The sequence below is a fragment of the Acinonyx jubatus genome, chromosome E2 (genome assembly GCF_027475565.1).
Source record: "Acinonyx jubatus isolate Ajub_Pintada_27869175 chromosome E2, VMU_Ajub_asm_v1.0, whole genome shotgun sequence".
NCBI lineage: Eukaryota > Metazoa > Chordata > Mammalia > Carnivora > Felidae > Acinonyx > Acinonyx jubatus.
In genome coordinates, this window is record NC_069396.1 from 10,456,723 (window position 1) to 10,477,077 (window position 20,355).

General features: G+C 44.8%; 1 protein-coding gene across 2 annotated transcripts in view; it reads left to right on the forward strand.

The window, feature by feature from the left end:
• The window catches only part of ADAMTS18 (ADAM metallopeptidase with thrombospondin type 1 motif 18), a 161,586-nt gene that overhangs the window by 108,096 nt on the left and 33,135 nt on the right, over positions 1-20,355 (forward strand). For both annotated transcript variants that reach the window (XM_053210141.1, XM_027075794.2), the window contains exons 13-16: positions 6,392-6,564; positions 11,104-11,234; positions 12,062-12,185; positions 12,883-13,127. In XM_053210141.1, the coding sequence (XP_053066116.1) occupies positions 6,392-6,564; positions 11,104-11,234; positions 12,062-12,185; positions 12,883-13,127 (673 nt within the window). The remainder of the gene's footprint in view (positions 1-6,391; positions 6,565-11,103; positions 11,235-12,061; positions 12,186-12,882; positions 13,128-20,355) is intronic.

Consider the following 20,355-nt stretch of genomic DNA (forward strand, 5'->3'; position numbering starts at 1 on the left):
AGAAGCTTGGCCAGCGGAATGTGTGTGTGTGTGTGTCTCAAACTGATGAACTGGGGAAAATATGCTGATTTTTGCCTTGCAGGAATGTACATCAACACGTGTTGACAGATCTGCCTGACTTTTCAAGAGAAACCAGAAGTCCAAAAAAAAAAAAATGTGTGTGAAATTTCCCGATTGTTAAGATATTGACAACGAATTCAACTTTCTTAAAACAGAGTACCAGGAGGACTAATCACAAGGGCTACAGCCTGAGATTGGTCCCTGGCCACCTGCAGGCACCCTCGCTGGGATTCTGAACCGCCGTCTGTATTCTTTGAAAACGAAGGCGGTTTTATGTTCGTTTTATCGGCTCTAATTCCCACGTGAAATGCGTGTGAGATGTACATTTCCTGATTGGCACAGTGATGTAGAGGGAGCCTGGGTTTGAGAGCGAGAGCTCAGACTGCAAATCCTGGGTCTGCCGTTTATTAACTGTGTGACTTTGGGGAGTTCACTTGAACTCTGAACCTGGGCTTACGTATAAATTGGAGATAATACTACCTACCTCTGAAGTTTTGGGGGTGTGGGGATTAGAACTGGGTCTGTAGAATGCCTGACATACTGGGAAGCGTGCAGTGGGCGTCCAGCACAAGGATCCGGGCTCTGTGTGGCTTTTATCACCTTCATCCTAAACTCATCAGGAGCACAGGGTAGCAGAGGGTGAGTCCTCAAAAGCAAGGGGGAGGGGGTGGAGAGGGGCGTTACCGGTGAAATTGGATTTTGGAGAATGTGGTAGAGAGAGAGGAATGTGATGGGTCCTTGGAAAACAGATTTCATTTTCCAGCACTGTTTGAGTGGTGGTGTAGCTCGAAGGTCAGGAACCCAGGCTCCTAATCCCAGGACCCTAGGTTCGCCTCCTGGCCCTGCGCCTTTCCAGCTGTGTGGCCATAGACAGCGTACTGTCCCTGCTCTGGATTCCTCCTTGGTAAAAATGGGAAAGCTAGAGGGAGCAAAAGGGAAGTTTTAAAGAGACCTGGTATCTCATCCGAGTTAGCAATCTGCGCTGGATCAAGAGGCCAGTTTTTTCCAAGATAAAAGAAAGGGTCGGAAGACGCCTTGACCATGGTGTGCTGGGTAGCAATTTGGGATGGCAGGCAGATGCAGGAGTTTTCAACTTCGGCACTCTTGACGCTCGAGGCTGGAAAATCTCGGTTATGGGGTTTGTCCAGCACACGGCAGGATGTTGGGCAGCGGCCCAGCCTCTACCCACCAGATGTCAGTAGGATGACTGCCGCTCCCCAACAACCCTGTGTCTCCAGGCACTAGAGGGGGCCAATGTCCTGTAGGGGCAAAGCCATCCCCATTTGAAACTCGCTGGCTTATCCAAGGCCCGGTAACCAGGTGTGACGGTAGACAGGCTTGTGATGCATTTACAGCTTACACCAGATTATTAAAACCACCCTCCTCGTACTTTGAATGTAGCCCATATCTTGGATAGAATTCCTAAAATCATTCTATTGCTTTTCATTTTTTCAGCCTATTTCATGGATCTGGTTTTCATACATCACAACACTTTACAATCTCGGTATTTTCCCAAGAAAGAAATAGATTACCTAATTTAATAGCTCTGCTGGTAAAGTGCATGAATAACACCCCTGAGGTTTAAATTAAAACCCCTCTCATATCTGTGGGATTGAGAACTCTCATTATAATAGCGCATTGTTCATGGAAATATCATAGTGTAATTTTGGAAATGCCTAATAAAAGAATCCCTCATGTAGTTCCATTTGGTGGTGTTTTATCATTTTAAACCAGATGAAGGCTCCTCAGGATACTGTTTACTTTAATTATGCGTCACAAATAAGACAAGTACATGAGCAGCTGTCCCAAGGCAATTGAATTAGTTGTTCTCTGTTCTTATTTCACTTCGTTGTAGTAAAGCTGGGGTGGGGTGGGGGTTCCCCTCCATTTCGGATTACTGATTTCTCCTTTGCTTTAGTTTATTATGCGTTTGGTCTGTTCCCATCACTCAGCCTAAGCAATTTCATTTTCTCCTGTGAGGAGCGCGGGGAGCTTTTATTTCACTTAATGATCGTTTTCCCAGAACATACTTTGTTTCATAAAAATGAATTATTCCTGGCCAGTTCACAGCTTTATCCAACTTGTCAGCTTCCAAAGTGTTTAGAGGTTATCTGGTCCTGGAATGACTGGTACCACACACATATGGCCCTTCTTCTTCTTTTTCCTATGCCAGGCATGGCAGGGGGGACATTTTTACCTGGTAGAAGTTCTGTTGCCTCCCAGGTCCTACAATGCCTCAGGAACCTTCTCCAAACATTTCTCCAGGCCTTTGCTCCCCATCCAACTAGAACAGAGACATGAGTTGCGACCTGCTGTCTAATCCAGTCACTTGACAAATGAGGAACCAGGGGAGATGGGGGGCACAAGTGCTGCCATCTTTCCCCGGGTCACCAAGCTGGTAGTGATAGAGTCAGACCAAGAGCCCCCGGTGTTAACCCTCTGACATTGTTTCTGGTTCTCCGACTCTTCAATTATTATGCTCTGCAAGAGCCTAGTGGAATTTCTATGAAGTGTGTTCAAGCAAATAGCAAAAATTAGAGTAGTGAAAACCAAACATGCCGAGGTATTATAGAACTTTCCTAAATTGCAAGTCTATTTGACGACAAATAATACACCACCAGAGAGTCATGGTTCTAGAATAATAATTGAATCAAACCTCTGGCCCATTTTCCAACCGGTGATTTCCAGGCTCAGGTGATTATTAGAATCACCAACTGTGCTTTAAAAAAATACTGATTTCTGGATTTTCCCTATCGTATATTCTTTTTTTTTTTTTTTTGATGTTTTTATTTATTTTTGAGAGAGAGTGCACACGTGGGAGTGGGGGAGGGGCAGAGAGAGAGGAGGACAGAAGATCTGACACAGGCTCTGTGATGACAGTAGTGAGCCTGATGGGGAGCTCAGACTCAGGAACTGTGAGATCACAACCTGAGCTCAAGTCAGAAACTCAACCAACTGAGCCACCCAGGTGCCCCCTGCCCCATCCTATATTCTTACTGAGTAAGTCTGGAGGGACCCAGGAGTGAGTCAGTCTATCTGGCTCTCTTTATTAACAGAGCTCCCCTCCTGACCCCACTGATCACCCAGCCAATATTACAAACATTTGTAGTCAGGACATGCTATATTATGCAGAAGTAAATATGAGTATATTTTATAATGGTCTAACGTAAGAACAAAATCGTGTTCCCAGACGTTTGCTTCCTGACCGTTTATGTTTTTGTTTTTAATCTCAGTACACCAAGGGATGTCATGGTGGAACTTTCTTTTAATTTATCCCAACGCTCCTGTTTACAGCTGCAGAAAAATGTACCTCTATTTGAGGATGTGCTGGAAAAATGCAGATTCTTACCAGTCGTTAAAAGCAGAAAGCATTTGAAAATAGTTAGGATTCTTTTGTGTTAACTCTGCCCTAGACTCAGTCCTGTATTCTTTTTTTGTTGTTGTTTTGTTTGTTGTTGTTGTTGTATCTCATTTGTTTTGTGAGCTTTGTGTTCTTTATCGCTTTATTTTATTTTATTCATGATAAATATACTTTTTAATCCGTATCTCCCATTTCACACATCCTCCCACCTCCCTCCCCCTCGGTAACTATCAGTTTGTTCTCTAGAGTTGAGTCGGATTCTTGGTTTGCTTTCTCTCTCTTTGCCCCCCATGATTGTTTTGTTTCTTAAATTCCACATACAAAGTGAGATCATAGGGTATTTGTCTTTCTCTGACTCATTTCGCTTAGCATAGTATTCTCGAGCTCCATCCATGTCATTGCATGTGGCAAGATTTCATTCTTCTTTATGGCTGAGTAATACTCTATTGTGTATATATATATATATATATATATATATATATATACACACACACACACACACACACCACCTCTTTTTTATCCATTCATCTACCGATGCCTACTTGGGCTGCTTCCATAGTTTGTCAGCCCTAAATTCTTTACAAACATCATCTCCGTTAATCATCACAACTGCCCCCCCGTGACAGGTTACAAGGTGAAACAGAATTGCCTAAAGATGAGCGAGGAAGAGGTAGAGGATATTTAAATCCAGATCTGCCTCATTATAAAAGGCCAGCCTCCTAAGCATTGTGCATGACCTTCTTCCTCTTCCATTCTGGCCTCTGTTATTGCCTCGCTCAGTTAAATGCAGGTGGAGTGGAAGGCAGGGGGCTCAGCTGCGCTCCCTCTCTTGCTGGCTGTGTGATCTTCATTCGGCAAGTTTTATGAACCTCCTCAGCCATTTTTCGCTTCATCTACAAAAAGAGGGGGTGCTGTAGAAGTTTCAAGATCTTTTCTGTGTTACGGTTTCTCAGTTGCAGTAGTAACACCTGTGGTCCTCTTTCACGGCCTTGAAACTGAGTAGTCTAAATGAAGGTTGTTTGTAAAAAGCTCAGAATGTCTTTTCGTTTCTAATTGAAAAAAAAGTTTTTTTAATGTTTTTTCTTTTTTTGAGAGAAAGAGTGCCTGTCGGGGAGGGGCAGAGAGGGAGGGAGACCGAGAATCCGAAGCGGGCTCCAGGCTCCCAGCCGTGGGCACAGAGCCCGACGCGGGGCTCGAACTCACGGATCACGAGATCATGCCCTGAGCCGAAGTCGGACGCTCAACCGACCGAGCCACCCTAGGCGCCCCAGAAATCTCAGAAAGTCTTAAACTAAGAAAGTTTTAAATATGCCTTATGAAGGTGACCATGAATAGAAAGGCTATCATATGGCACTTTAAGGACTTTTTTTTTTTTTTTAATTTTTTTTTTCAACGTTTATTTATTTTTGGGACACAGAGAGATAGAGCATGAACGGGGGAGGGTCAGAGAGAGAGGGAGACACAGAATCGGAAGCAGGCTCCAGGCTCCGAGCCGTCGGCCCAGAGCCCGACGCGGGGCTCGAACTCACGGACCGCGAGATCGTGACCTGGCTGAAGTCGGACGCTTAACCGACTGCGCCACCCAGGCGCCCCTAAGGGCTTTTTTTAAAGTGCTTTTTAGATAATGATTTAAGAAGTCTTCGGGGACTTGATCCAGCCCGGTGACTGCTGAAATATTGAAGTAGTCGCCCCAGAATGTTCCGAAATAGCGAAGCAATCTCACTCTGGCGGTGTGACACTTCCCGTTCCTGTTTAATCCATCTTAGCGTGCACTTACACGAAGATTGGATAAAATATGCTGAAGCAGATCCAGGGGTGTTTTACAGCATTCTTGTGCTTCCTAAAGAGACAAGGAATTTTAGTCACATAAATTTATTCACCCGGAGCCTTCTTTCATATTACATGTTTGCGTTGAGCTTTTGTGTGAGATGATCCATAGCTGGGTTTTCGCCTTTGGAGAAAGCTGCAGAAAGATAGGAAGGAGAAGGAGCGATTGTTTTGTGCCTGGAAGGAGCTGGTTAAGACGTTATTGGGAATTTTCAGTTTGGTTTATGCTCCTTTTTTCTTTAGATTGCCTTCTGGTTTTTGCAGTCTGCCTACCGAGATCTTAAAGGGCCTGCCATTAGATCATAATTATTTATGTTCTAATGGGATTCCCTTCTCTGGAAATCCATTTCCCATTGTGCTTGGCAGGAGAGGAGGAGGCCACCTACGAAGTTGAAAAGTGATTATGCAGATGAAAACAAGGGAATTTTTGTTCACAGTTTAGGATGAACTGGAATAAAACATAGACAAGTCGGACAATAAATAATCAGAATACGAGCTCAATGACTGACAAAGCTGGATTGGAGATCGTGGCGAATGGGGCTTTTTCTTCTCTCTTTTCCGTGTCCCAACCTCTTAAGTGGCAGCAGGTGGAGAGCACACTCTAGAAAGCTGAGTATGTTCAGGAATGGGAGGCGAGCTGGAGAGTAGGTTGGGTCCACGTCGGAAGAGTCTTGATACCCATGTGGGGTGCGTGTGTCTGTGAGTGTGGCACACGGACACATATCCACATTCATAAGAACGTGTTGGGTGCATTTACGAGTGTCCCTAACGCCGGCGATACGATCAGTGTCGAGAAGATGCCTTCATCAACTCTTTAAGGAAATTGCCAGAATGTAAAACTTGGATCAGAGATGGCACATAAGTTTTATCTAATCTGGAGCTCGTTGCTGAGCAGTGGATGCCTACCCAAGGCCTATACTTAGGAAAGAAAGTAAAGAAAGGGAAATCCTTGACTGATGGGTCATGCCCACCATGGATACAAGAAGGGACACGATGTGTTGTATACAACATTATTTCCGTTCTTTTAATGGACTGTATGCACTGCATAGCTTGTGAGAGTGTTCGTCTTGCTTGTCCCTCCTTTATTATTGCTTGTGACTAATAGTGAGCTCTAGTACTAAAGCTCTTTAATTTTATTTTTAGGCCTCAGTATGGTGGCAAGTTCTGTCCAGGTTCTAGCCGTGTATATCAGCTGTGCAATATTAACCCTTGCAGTGAAAATAGCTTGGATTTCCGAGCCCAGCAATGTGCAGAATATAACAGCAAACCTTTCCGTGGATGGTTCTACCAGTGGAAACCCTACACAAAAGTGGAAGGTAATTCGGTCTCTACAAACCTCCAACCAAGATGTCTCTCTGTGGACAGTAATGTGAATGAACACACAGGAGAAATTGGTGCCGGTACAAAAGAGTGTCAGTGTTGACATCATCCCCCAGACCCGTCCTGGCCCAGCTTTCCATTCACGTCCATGAGTTTTGTTTATTTTTCCCTACTTTTTTCTTCACAAGACACCCCTTGTCCCCCCACATCTGCAGCCAAAGGGTTCGTGTATTTGGAATGTACTTATGTTTCTAAACTTACCTTTGGCATGTCAGCAATGAAGTCTCCCAGGGATGTTAATTGAAATTGGTCTGAATTGTCCAGACCAAAAACTCATGAAATCATATATGCCCCATAGAGACACCATATTCAGCAACTGACATGTCAGATGATTGCACGCTTGGGAAGGCCTATTTGCAGGGTATAAACACACATGCACACACACACACACACACACACAGCCATGAATTTAAAATTGTCTCTCTTCTGGGTTCTCAGTACTTATTACTTAAAGTTATGGCTTATATTTTACTTTTTATATTAAATTGTTTTTATTTTACCTCAGTATCAAAACATTTATTTTAGTCCCGCAAATTTAATGCCTTACATACAAATTTAACGTCTTGCCTCTGCAGACGAAGCTGTCACCCTTCTGGTTATTTCTCTTACTTCCATTCACTTGCTTTATCAAAACCCCGCCGTCCTCCCTTGAGAAAGGATAACTGTGAACTCCCTTGAGAAAGGATAACTGTCCCCAGTGCACACGTGCAGAATGGGGACACAGTGAATTTAGTGACAGTTGGTGGGAAATAAACTGGAGGGATGTAGCTGAGCAAAAGCTTGAGATGAACCTGTGTTACCGGTTACAGTAGAGAAGGGAGCAGAGTCAGAGACAACACACAACACGTAGCAAATCAAAGGGGAGGGTAGTGGCGCTTTGCTCAGCACCGGTTCAACCATTGCAGGAGCGCTGACATGGTCCTGGGTCATGACTGTTTGTCCAAAAGCCCAGGTGGAGATGGACGTGAAGATTCTGAAATCTGTGCCTTGGGAGGAAGCAACGAGCAATCTGTACACGTTTTTTTTTTTAAAATAGAAACTCAGCATTTATGGCGGTGTCCAGGGTTTTAAACTGCACTAAGAGATATGTACAACCTTTATTAATGAGTTTTAAACAGTTTTTGAAAGTTACACTCAATGGTACGCCTCTTTCGTGTTTTCTGGAATAAATGTGTGCCTGCAAAGTTAGCTTGTCTAAGGGCCATTTCATTTTCTCTTGGCTTTCAGTGATAAAGCTGGGAATACATTCATTTGACAAAGAATTCTCCAGTGGAATAATTTGGAAGCTTGCCAAGGGCAAGAAAAAAGTAACTAGTTACCTACAAAAATTCAGAGATAATAACTAGAAGGGGATTTAGATTTATTTGAAATCGCTTCAGAGGATAGACTTAATTCAAGAGCTAAGAACTTCCTAGACGTAGTACCTCCCCTGGGAGGCCTCTCTGGCCAGCCTGCCCAGAATATCCTTCCTTCTTGTCATCCTCTGAATCCTTAACCTGCTGGATTCTTCATAGCTCTTATTTGTGCATGAGCTTATATTATATAATCACTTTTTCATTATCTTTCTCCCCACAAGAATTTACATTCCGTGGGATGAAGCCTTGGCCCATTTTGAGCATGCTTGTATCTCCAGCATCTGAGAATAGCCCTTGCCACATGCTTGTGACTTCCAGAATGAATGAGCGAAGACATAAATCCCAACTGTCCGTAATGGATGTATCTCCCCTTCATGAGTAGTAGGCTATCCTTCACTGGAGGCATCCTACCAGGGACTAGTTATTATCTAGGAGGGGCTCTGCACACAGGTTCCCGGGGACAGAATACATTAAGGTGCTCTCCAGTCCAGCCTTTGAAGATTTATTTTCTCTTGGTTGTATACTCCCGTGGTTCCCTGTTCCTCACGTATGGCTCTTTCCCCCAGACTCTCTTGTCCTTCCTTTCACTTGCCCTTCTGTTCTTTGCTTTGTCTTCTTGGGTATTCCTTGGTCGTTCCCACAATGGGCTTTTCGTTCAAATTCAGTGTTTATGGAACGTGTTTTGTTATCACCCTTTACATAGGTTCTGTGTCGAGTACATGAGGAGAAAGTTAACCAGCTAATTATTTGTTTACATTTGTTTATTTTGAGAGAGAGAGAATCCCAAGCAGGCTCCACAGTGAAAGCCTGGAGCCTGATGTGGGGCTTGAACTCACGAACTGTGAGATCATGACCTGAGTTGAAATCAGGAGTCGGGAGTTTAACTGACTGAGCCACCCAGGTGCCCCAAGCAAATCAATATAACCTGTAAAATAATTTTTAAATTTCTTTTATGTTTTTATTTTATTTTTGAGAGAGAGAGACAGAGTGCGAACAGGGGAGGGACAGAGAGAGAGGGAAACACAGAATCCGAACACATGGGTGTACATTCATGAATGCACGTGTACGTGGCTTTTAAAAACCTGAATCCCATTTACAGTTCATGTAAAACTGCTTTAACACACAATGTAACTTTTATGGACTCTAAAGTGCCTGGAAAGTTTCTGGTATCACAGGCAAGAAGAAAAAAATTTACTGTGTTTCTACAGAGCTTGCTATCAGAAAGGAATTACGCCAATTTCCCAAATACAGGCTCTGAGCTGTCGGCACAGAGCCTGATGTCGGGTTCTAACTCACAGACCGTGAGATCATGCCCTGAGCTGAAGTTGGACACTTAACCGACTGAGCCACCCAGACACCCCACCTGTAAAATATTTTTTGGTTTCAAAGCTTTTCACTCATTTAATCACAGCCTTACTAAGTAAGGAGCCTGCCATTTTATTCACTCACTCACAGATGTTTACTGAGCATTTATGGCACAGGAGCCATTCTGCTAGATGCGGGGGGACAACGTTGACTTAAGCAGGGACCCAGCCTGGGGTCTCTGCTTCTTCTCCTTCTAATGTGTACGTAGAATCAGGAAAGACCGACCCTGATTTAAAGGTCTTGTGACAATTCAGCAGTTTGGGAAGAACAAGGGAAGATTCTAAATAAATGCAGGCAGTCTTTGTCCTCCGGTAGTGAGACTTTTTTCCTGCTTTGTTTCCAGTAGACTAGTTCACAGACTTGCCCAGGAGCTTGTGAGGGGAAAAACAGAACTTTCTAGAGCTTGTCAATTCCTAGGCATGATGGAGAAAAGAAAGGGTATAGATATGTCTTCCACAATCTCATGTGCAAGAATTAGGAGGTATTTAATAAGGCTATTAAAAGAAATTTCTAGGGGCATCTGGGTGGCTCACTTAAGCATCCAACTCTTGGTTTTGCCTCTCGTCATGATCTCACGCTCCCTGAGATCGAACCCCTCATTGGGCTCTGCGCTGACAGAATGGAGCCTGCTTGGGATTCTCTCTCCTCCTCTGGCTCTGCCCCTCCCCCACTTGCGTGTGCTCACATGCTGTCCCTCTGTCTGTCTGTGTGTGTGTGTCTCTCTCTCTCTCAAAATACATTAAAAAAAAAAAACCCTTAAAATTAAAAAAGAAACTTCTAGGTAAAGGAGAGACTTTTAGCCCACCCACACATCTGCATACTTGGATCACATTAATCTAACTTCTTTCGCATCGAAGTTTGGACTTTGTTCCTGAGAGGTTCTGTGATGCACAGCTATTTGAAAACTGTTTACACGTTTGTTGTGCAGCTGTCGTCAGGGCTTTCGTGTGCTGTCGCCCACGCAGTCTCCTGTGAGAAATGTCATCTGGCCGTGCTGGCCAAGAAGAACGATTTGTATTTGGGAAATTGGCATAATTCCTTTCCGATAGCAAGAGCTCTGTAGAAACACAGTAAAATTTTTTTTCTTCTTGCCTGTGATACCAGAAACTTCCCAGGCACTTTAGAGTCAATAAAAGTTACATTTTTTGGCCTTTAGGTTCAGTTTGTTTCCTCCTCATTTTTATGACATGGTTATTCTCTGTATGTTTTATAAACATGAACCATATGTCTTTTTTGTTGTTGTTGTTCCCCAAAGTGCCTAAACTTTTTTCTCAATAAATATCTAAAGTAATCCATGTCTTAAGTCAAGGTCAGCAAACAATGGCCTGAGGGACAAATCTGACCTGTTTTCTTTTTTTTAAATAAAGTTTTATTGGAACACAGAAACACTCCTCCATTTTTATATCATCCGTAGTGGACCCTAAGTCCTGGAAAGCCTGAGATATTTGCTAACCGACGAGGGTAGCTGTACAACCCACCCATCACGTGTACTGTGGCTCTTACCAAGGATTAGAAAAATAAAATGGTTGTGTGTGAAAGCAGTTTTACATGAACTATAAATGGGATTCAGGTTTTTAAAAGCCACGTATACGTGCATTCGTGTGTGCACACCCATACCCACATACAAAATCGTAACATTGACCATTTCAGTCACGGTCGCTTTCTAAATAAGTGTAATGTACCCTTTTTGATCATCATGTCATTTTCCGGTGGTTTCCTCCTGATCACGTCCTGTCCTGCTGTCTTTGCTTCTAGAGGCAGATCGATGTAAACTGTACTGCAAGGCTGAGAACTTTGAATTTTTTTTCGCAATGTCTGGCAAGGTGAAAGACGGAACTCCTTGCTCCCCAAACAAACACGACGTTTGTATTGATGGGATCTGTGAAGTAAGCGAACATTTCTACTTTGGGACGTGTGGTCACGCTTGTGTTTCCTCATACCAAACGTGTACCGTGAGAAGTGGTACAAGAGATTCTGTGTCTGGAGAAAAGGCGGTGTAGGGACAAGGGCTCTGTTGGCAAATCAGAACTGGGGACTGTCTCCAATGTCCCCACTTACTCTCTGCGAGACCCCGTCGGACATTCTTAGTTCCTTCCTCTTCACTCCGTCCCCACGTGTATGCAATGGAGATGATGACATACCTTGCTACACCCAGTAGTTGCAACAATTAAATAAGAATATAGATAATAGTAAACTTGCCCAGCATGTTTGCTAAGTATGTTTGTTATGTGGTTAGAGCCCCACAGATGTGTTATGAAACAGTACTCGTATTTACGGCCAGTTAGTCTGCCTTTTAATTCCATCGCGAGCCTGTGTGTGTGTGTGTGTGTGTGTGTCTGTGTGTGTGTCTGTGTTCTTTGGGGGGATTGAGTGGGGAGGGGTGGGGGTCATGCAGGTGGCCCAGCATTGTTATGTTTCAGCAGCAGAGCTCACTTGCCAGTGACTTTTTATTCCAGTTTTCCAAATGAAGAGACTCAGCAAGCTTTAGATGAGTTCTAGAACTTCCCTAGTCCTACCTCTGGTCAAGGCAGAGGAAGGATCGGAACCCCCGGTCCAACTTGAGACTCTGCTTTTAACCCTAAAACTGTACCCGCTTTCTGATTTTCTTAAGAGAAAAAAAACAGGGGCCCATGTACATACGTCTTGGTTATTCCTACCCACGGGCTTTTCTGATCCTTGATTTTCGCACTTTATCTATTTATTTTTGTCACAGCCAGTGGGATGCGACCATGAACTGGGCTCTAACGCAGTTTTGGACGCGTGTGGTGTTTGCAAAGGGGATAATTCCACTTGCAAGTTTTATAAAGGCCTGTACCTCAACCAGCACAAGGCAAATGGTAAGAGACGCCTGCTGTTTCGTGGCCGTGGCTTTGCCGCTGAGCACGTTTGAGTCAAGCTGGGCATGGTCGAGCCATGCACCAGCTCGCCTGACATACCGAGGACGATGTCTCAGACACGTTGCAAGGACAGCAGAGGATGGGTGGTTTCCCGGGGTGAGGGGTGCGGCCAACGCGTCCGACGCAGAGGCGAGTCACACAGATGCCTTTCTCCCTGGCGGTCCGTCCCGCGTTCTCCCCGCCTTTGTTACACAAAGGACTCCTTTTGAAGCTTCCGATTCAGGATGTGACCCCTGAGCCGTTACATGAATACCCGAAGCACTTCTCCAAACGAATCTTGAGTAAAATGAAACGCACGGTGCTCTGTCCCGAACATCACGACCTTCTCCCAGGTCGATGGAAAATAGAAAGCGTTCTTGGATTTGGTGGCCTTGGTTGTTCTGGAAAGGAGAAGAGCGTCCCTGCTGTCCACACACACGTGCTTGGGGAAGGAACATACACTTGCTCTCTGGTGTTCCTTCCTCTGGGAAAGTGACATCACTGATGGTTTGCACTTCGCAGAGCGCGAACGGAAGTGTGCTCGTGGTGCCCCCGCCCCGCTCTAGAAGAGTGGACATCACCACCTCTCTGAGCATCTTGGCCCCGTTGCTGCAGTGTGCAACATGGAAAACAGCATTGTTCTGTTCTTCCCGTTTAGAATATTATCCTGTAGTCACCGTGCCAGCGGGGGCCCGAAGCATCGAGGTCCAGGAGCTACAGCCCTCCGCTGGTTACCTGGCAGTCAGAAGCCTCGGTCAGAAGTATTACCTCACGGGGGGCTGGAGCATCGACTGGCCTGGGGAGTTCACCTTCGCTGGGACCGTGTTTGAGTACCAGCGGGCCTTCAACCACCCGGAACGTCTGTATGCGCCAGGACCTACCAACGAGACGCTGGTCTTTGAAGTAAGCCCCTTCTGTTTGTTCAGTTCTCGGTGCCTCTCGCTGTGTTGGTAGTGATGGCCCGCTCTGAGCTAGCTCGAGGAACGCCCCTTCTCGTGCCGATCTGTTTCCTCGTGAGCCAACTCGCAGAGTGCCAAGAGGAACAGACAGCAGCTCGTATTTTGGCAAAGAGGGTGGGAATCTGATGGGTCTCCAAGACAGGGCGCCGGGTTTCACATTAAGGTGCCAGCTTCTCAGCCCTGCACTTGACCGCCATGAACGTTAGGGAGTAGAGGAGGAATGCCCTTGAGATAATCCCATGTTGTCTGTATCTGCCGTTTGGATAAGCCTCTTGCCCCTATTCACCGCATAGGTCCACTGGCCTGGGAGGTGGAATGATCTAGTGGAAAGAACACTTGCCTGAATGCCAAGAAAGTTTTTTTATAGCTAGTTTTACGGTGTGTTTATTTTTGAGAGAGAGAGAGCAAGTTGAGGGGGCAGAGAGAGAGAGGGAGACGCTGAATCCAAAGCAGACCTCAAGCTCCGAGCTGTCAGCACAGAGCCTGACGCAGGGCTGGAACTCACAAACCATAAGATCATGACCTAAGCGGAAGTCAGACACTTCACCGACTGAGCCACCCAGGCGCCCCTGCCAAGAAAGTTTTAATCTGAGCAAACCACCTTACTTTGGTAGGCTGTTATTTCCTTACAGGTAAGAGAAAAACAGTGGATGGATAAAAATCAGCCAGTGTATCTGCTTGTGATTTCTTATAAAGATTATAAGAAATCTCTTCGAGAGATTTGGGGGCGCCTGGGTGGCTCAGTCAGTTAAGCTTCTGACTCCTGATTTCAGCTCAGATCATGATCTCATGGTTCTGTGGGTTCAAGGCCTGTGTCCCGCTCTGCACTAACAGCACAGAACCTGCTTGGGATTCTTTGTCTCTCTCTCTGCCTCTTTCTCTCTCTCTCTCTCTCTCTCTCTCTCTCAAAGAAAGAAATAAACATGAAAAATAGAGATTTGGACATCTCCCAAGAGCAGGGAACTTACAGCCCCAGTAGATGCTTGAGTTTGCACCGTGTCTAGATGGTGACCATGATTGTTAATTCACTAAAATTCCTATTATCTTGTCACTTGAAATACTAGGTCCTGTCACCTCTGTCTGTGTGGTGGGAGGTCCCTCAGAGATCTCGCATCACCTGCTCGGAGAAAAGCTGTAGTTAGGAAAGCGTCTTCCAACCCTCTCAGCTCTTGGATTTCAGACACGAGAGCATGAAGTCTACATCACGTTGGACTAAAGTTGGGGTGGTTGGGAGCTCAGCAATGGATCCAGTCCCCGAAATGACCCTTTCATTAACCCTACCGCATAAGAATGGAATTCTGATTCAAGATTTTTGGGTATTGTTGCAAACCTTTTGTTTGTTCGTTTGGGTTCGATGTTCTGTGTTCCGTTTCTTTTCCATCAAGCATCTGAGCGGGAAACCTCTTTTCCGTCTCTTCAGGAAAGTTCTCTTTTCTGTAGACACGTATATTTAGCTTGCAAGGTAGGAGTTTTAGAGCAACGATGCTTCATTAGTGTTGCCAAGAGGCCTTTGATCCATCTCTGAGCAAATGTACACAAACCAAGTTCTGTGGCCACAAAACAACCCGAGTCTGGAAGTGGGCGGGATGCTTCTCACGGCTCCTGCCGGGGGAGATCGGAACAAAGTGCACATCATTCCGGGTGAGAACTAGGTTTTTTACTGCCTCGTGACAGGCACCCGTTTGTTGTCGTCGTTTCTCTCTCCGGTTTTGTTCGTGAACGCAAAGCTTTTCTAGTAGGTTGGCATGATCCCGCCTGCGACTCAAGGTTTGCCATTACACAGAGATTATTTGCAGAAAGACCACAACAAAGAATAAGGCCAGAAATGATGGGAAGAGCAAAGCAGAATGACAGAGATCCTTCTTTCTTTCATCTCTGGAACCTGAAATACCCCCCTGGCGCTGTCTGCGTTGATCGAATTAACCAGATAATTGACGCATTGTCACTGAACATGAGACCAGCCTGGAGCTGCTATTTGCCTTTACGCTTTGTCTTCAGTTAAACCTGATTCCTTCTCTCCTCCATCCATATTTTGTAGCCCTGCCTAAAACTAAATCTTCGGTGGGTATCCAGCAGGTCCTAAATGTCCCCTGATGGGTAGGAGTTAGCTTTGAGAAATGGAAGAAGGGCCTTAATTGGTGATGGCGTTCTGCAAATTTGGTCCCTTGTCGGTCTCTTTGCACACACAGACACCTCCTTGAAAATAGGTAAAAATGAGGGGCGCCTGGGTGGCTCGGTCGGTTAAGCGTCCAACTTCGGCTCAGGTCACTATCTCGCGGTCCGTGAGTTCGAGCCCCACGTCGGGCTCTGTGGTGACAGCTCAGAGCCTGGAGCCTGTTTCCGATTCTGTGTCTCCCTCTCTCTCTGCCCCTCCCCTGTTCATGCTCTGTCTCTCTGTCTCAAAAATAAATAAACGTAAAAAAAAAAAAAATTAAAAAAAAAAAGAAAATAGGTCAAAATGTAAGGAGAACTATTGGCGAGATCTAAACAAAATTAGAAAAACATAAAGTCTTCCCCAGGTTCAACTGGACATGTAGAGTATTTTTTAAATAATTTCCTACTACAATATAAATAGAACAAGAGCTGTGATAATATCTCTGTTAAGACAAGGTTGCGATTTTGCCACAATGCGTTAAGATCGCATTTGCTTAGCTGTTGTTGTAGAGTCTTGCTTTAGGGACTCCTTCTACTTAGAGGTGGAATGAAAGCTTAAATTAACATCTTAGGAATGCGACCTGTCTGGAGACCATGGAGCGGGAAATTCGTATGATTAATTGGATGTGCCTTGCTTGTATTTTAGAGGAGTTAGGGTTTCATTCAAGAGTTACAACTATGTTAGGAGCTAAAAAAAAAAAAAAAAAAAGTCTAGTCACCTAGTATTATGTCTGTTTTATCTTTTCAAAGAATGGGGGTTAGTGATTTTAATATTTAAAGTTTACTTTAAATTATAAATTTAATTATATTTAAATATATAATTTTAATATGTCCTCGGGAGGACATCATCAAATTTCGGCATAGTTTTTATCCCATGCTCCTACCTTTCCAAGATCAGGAGAACACAGTGATTTTTTGAAATTTAAATCACAATAAGCAATAACATACATTTTCCAAAATGACACCATGTATCAGTATCCAAGTAATCCACGGCTATAGTCTTTAAAGGAAGTTAAGTAAAGTTCACGTGCCTTTCCATACAACTGTGGATTGAACCAAAATGAATACTTTGGGAGCCAAAAATGTGTTCATTCCAATATAAAAATGTTGAATGTGTTTTAGCAATCCTATGGGATGCTGGAATCAAAGGGTGGGAACTTCCAAAATGAGAAATGCCGTTCCATCCATCTTACAAGTCTAAGTCTGTGAGGGAAAGCACTTTCTCTCCCGGCCTTTTAAAATTCCTAAACGTTCACTAAGTTCTTCGTGTAGGGTAAAATTCAGGAGAAGAGCATCTTTGTCAAAACACACGGTGATGGCACTGGGGGTGTTATGCCCAGAATTCGTGATCCCCAAAGACCACTAGGGAGCCGAGTCCGATGCAAAAGCAAAAGAGCCTTTATTCGAGCTAGCTCGAGCTCAATCCCCTACCTGCACCGGACGCAGCGGTGAGATACCTGGGAGAGAGAGCGAGTTTTAAAAGCACAAAGGTTTTATAGGGGTCTAGGGGCAGCCGATTGGCTGGGGAAGGGTCGTGGCCTCGGCCGATTGGCTGGGGAAGGGTCAGAGTCCTGTTACGCAGGTCGCTGGGCGTGTTTTGATCGGGAAGTTTGGACGGGTGAGCGGGAGGTTACTCAAGGGGAGGAGGCGCGGTCTGAGGTTTCCCGGAAAAGGGGTCATGTCGGGGACATAGTCACTCAAGGTGGAGAACACAGAACAAGATGGAGTCGGCCGGCATAGGCCCGCCCTTTCAGGGGGATAATGTTTCTCTCCTTCATGTGTATTCATCCGATCCTCCCAATATCTTAGTTCGTTCCTGTCTTCGACCACCGTGTTGGTATTGATCTGGATAACTACTTTCAAAGCACTTTTCCTCTGTTCTTTTCCATGTCTGATAAGGAGAAAATTAAGCAAACATTCATTGGTTGCCCATTCTGTGCTCATTCGTGTATGAGGCACTGGAGATACATAAATGGCAAAGACATAAATTATGTGGCTAAAACATATAGTCTGTACAGCGTGTGTGTAAAACGCACAGTCTGTCAAGAGTGAGTTTCGTATGTGGTCGCCATTCTTGTTCGAAGCAGCATGGTTTAGAACAGGGAACATCTAAATAGTTGGCTCCGCCTTGCCTGTGTCACTTGGCATGAGTCACTTCAACTGTTGTGGGTCCTAATGATTTTCCCAGGCTATCTTTTCCCCTGTATCCTGTGGCACTTTCCCGAAGGGCTCTTATAGCAGCTCAGACCTCAGGGTAGCAGAAACATGACTTGCCTACTTTTTGTAGCCTCCCACACCGGCACAATACCTGGGACATGGTCGCTGCTCAAAAAACTGTCTCTTGAATAAATGACATCCGGTGATAAAATGTATTCATTCGTGTACAAACTAGAACCTGCTTTCGAAGCTGAGAAGTCCTGCACGGAGGTGACAAATGAAACAAACGAGAAACGTGTTGGGTCACTATGTTGTACTCCTGAAATTGATGTAACAGCCTGGGTCAGCTATAGACGCAAATCGTCGTCATCATAGTAATAACAGCGATACAAGTGAAAGGAGAGCTTCTCTGAGCAAAGTCCGGAGTGACAGGCTGTGAGGCCAGACTTCTCCTCCCCCATTTCAGCCCTTCTGCCCCAAACCACGGTCTGTGATCCAGAGTTCTCTGAAGAGGCCTAAACTTCTGCAGTACACATTTTAAAAACCACTAGGTCTCATCATCTCTTAGGACCAGCCTTAAAACCGTACGGCTGAAAGTTAAGTACAGCGAATAGCTTTTAAAGTATTGAAATTGGATCTCCTAAGTTGCATTTGAGGGATCAATATGCTTTTGTAAATGCTTGCCTCTCCCAGAGGAATGATCGCACCTAAGACGTGGCTGCCCGGTTCGCAGCAGACTGAGCTTCACTTGGGAGGGGAGCGACTTGCCTGCCCTTCCAGGGGGGTGGATTTGCCAGATCTTTCCACCCATTTCTGGGCCTTGCCTAGCGCAAGGCAAGGGTAAGGCAGTCCTGGAAATAATTGACTGCTGTCAGTTAACCTCAAGAACTAAGCGCACGGCCTGACACCAAATAAAAGTGTCTTCTGCGTCTGGTTATTTTTACATGTCAAAACCTTCTAGAATGTCTTCATAGGGAAGCTCAGTTTAAACTAAATGGAAAACAGACCTTCACTTCTATCACTGAGTCACCCGATTTTAAAACGCGGTCTCTGTTACTAGCCTTCGCTCTCCTTGGAACCTTGAGTCTACATGTTTCAACATTGGCAACAGGTGGATGTCAATTTAACCAGTGCCGGCCCCATTGATTTCCTTGGTGGCCAGGGGAAATTCCAAAGGGTAATCAAGGATTTATAGGATTGTCTTCGGTCTTAAATTTTTAAGGCATTATTTAAGCCCATCAATCAAGTTTTTATTTTGAAGCGCATGCATGCATATCCATGTAAATGACTTGAAGAAAAGGAGCTAACTTTCATGAGCCTGTATTATGTTTCTGCACAGCCCAGGGAAAAACTACTCATACACACACGCACACACCCCAGCACAGAAAGAAATCAATATTGATTTGGCAATCAGATGCTTTCTGAGATCACTACAGAGACGGTTATTATAAACTAGATAATTTCCACATATTTCTGTTAGTCAGCTTTTTCCCCACAACATAAGTCTGGCATAAAGTCCAAAGAATTTCTCATTGAACTAGTGTGCTCGTTAGTCATTTGAAGGATTGAAAAGTCAGTTTATTTTTTAAGTCTTGAGGATACTATGTGTGGACCTCACTGCATTATGTTGATTTGATTGGCTTTGAGAACACGAGGAAAGCTAAATATGTGTTACTTCTGTACCCCACACAGCTAGATTGTGTGTGTGTGTGTGTGTATGTGTGTGTGTGTGTGGTGTAAGGAATTACATTTTGAAGTGGCAGAAATGTGAAAGCTGAACATCAGAGTTGAAATTTACGCAGCCTTTGTTGAAAAATAGTCATTTAATCTGAAGTACACAGACCCATGTCAAGCTTCTTGAGTAAAGCTGAAAACTTCATGTTTTTCCATGTTGAGATTGAGATATAGGTAACTTAAGGTCACTGACTTTGTTCTTTTTTTTTTTTTAATGTTTATTTACTTTTGAGAGAGAGCACGAGTGGGGGAGGGGCAGAGAGAGAGGGAGACACAGAATCCGAAGCAGGCTCCAGGCTCCGAGCTGTCAGCACACATGGGGCTCGAACTCACAGACCATGGGATCATGACCTGTGCCCAAGTCGGATGCTTAGCCGACAGAGCCACCCAGGTGCCCCACACTGACTTTGTTCTTTGTTTAAGCAACTGTGCAAAAGGCCGGTTCAGCATCCAGTTTTAAGAGGCCTTGGCAAATGAGAATTAAAAACACGGGTGCCTGGGTGCCTCAGTCAGTTAAGCCTCTTGATCAGAGTCAGTTAAGACTCTTGATCTCAGTGCAAGTCGTGAGTTCAAGTCCCACGGTGGGCTTTGCACTGGGTGTGAAGTCTACTTAAAAAAAAAGTTAAACACAGAAAGTTATTTTTTCATGAGATGTCCCCTTACAGACGACACATTCTTTAGAAATGACTGAAGGTGAGATTTTTTTTGCTCCCTCCTCCTGTCCTTCCCCTCTCCCCCTTCCTCCTCTACTTCCTTCTTGCTTTTCTACTTCCTGTCTCCCTCCTCATCTCTGTCTCCAGCTCCCTGTGTCTCTGTCTCTCTCCCCTCCCCCCTCCCCCCAACAACCACCAAGTCCTATCAAGCTGCCATGCGGTCAGAGGGAAGGTGCGGAAATTCATTAGGAGTGTTTCATTATAAAGTAACTTCCTCTCGGTCTGATAAACAGCGACTCGGGGTGACGTGGTCACACGGGTTGCTACTCGAAGACTGAAAGATGATCACCTTTGTTTTTACAGCATTCATTCCCTTTGTAAAAGGCCTTAAAAGCTCTCTTTTATGTTGAGGACTTCTTCCGTGTGAAGTGGCACCAGGGAGCGTTTAACTCTTGGGAAGCCCGTTGCATTTAA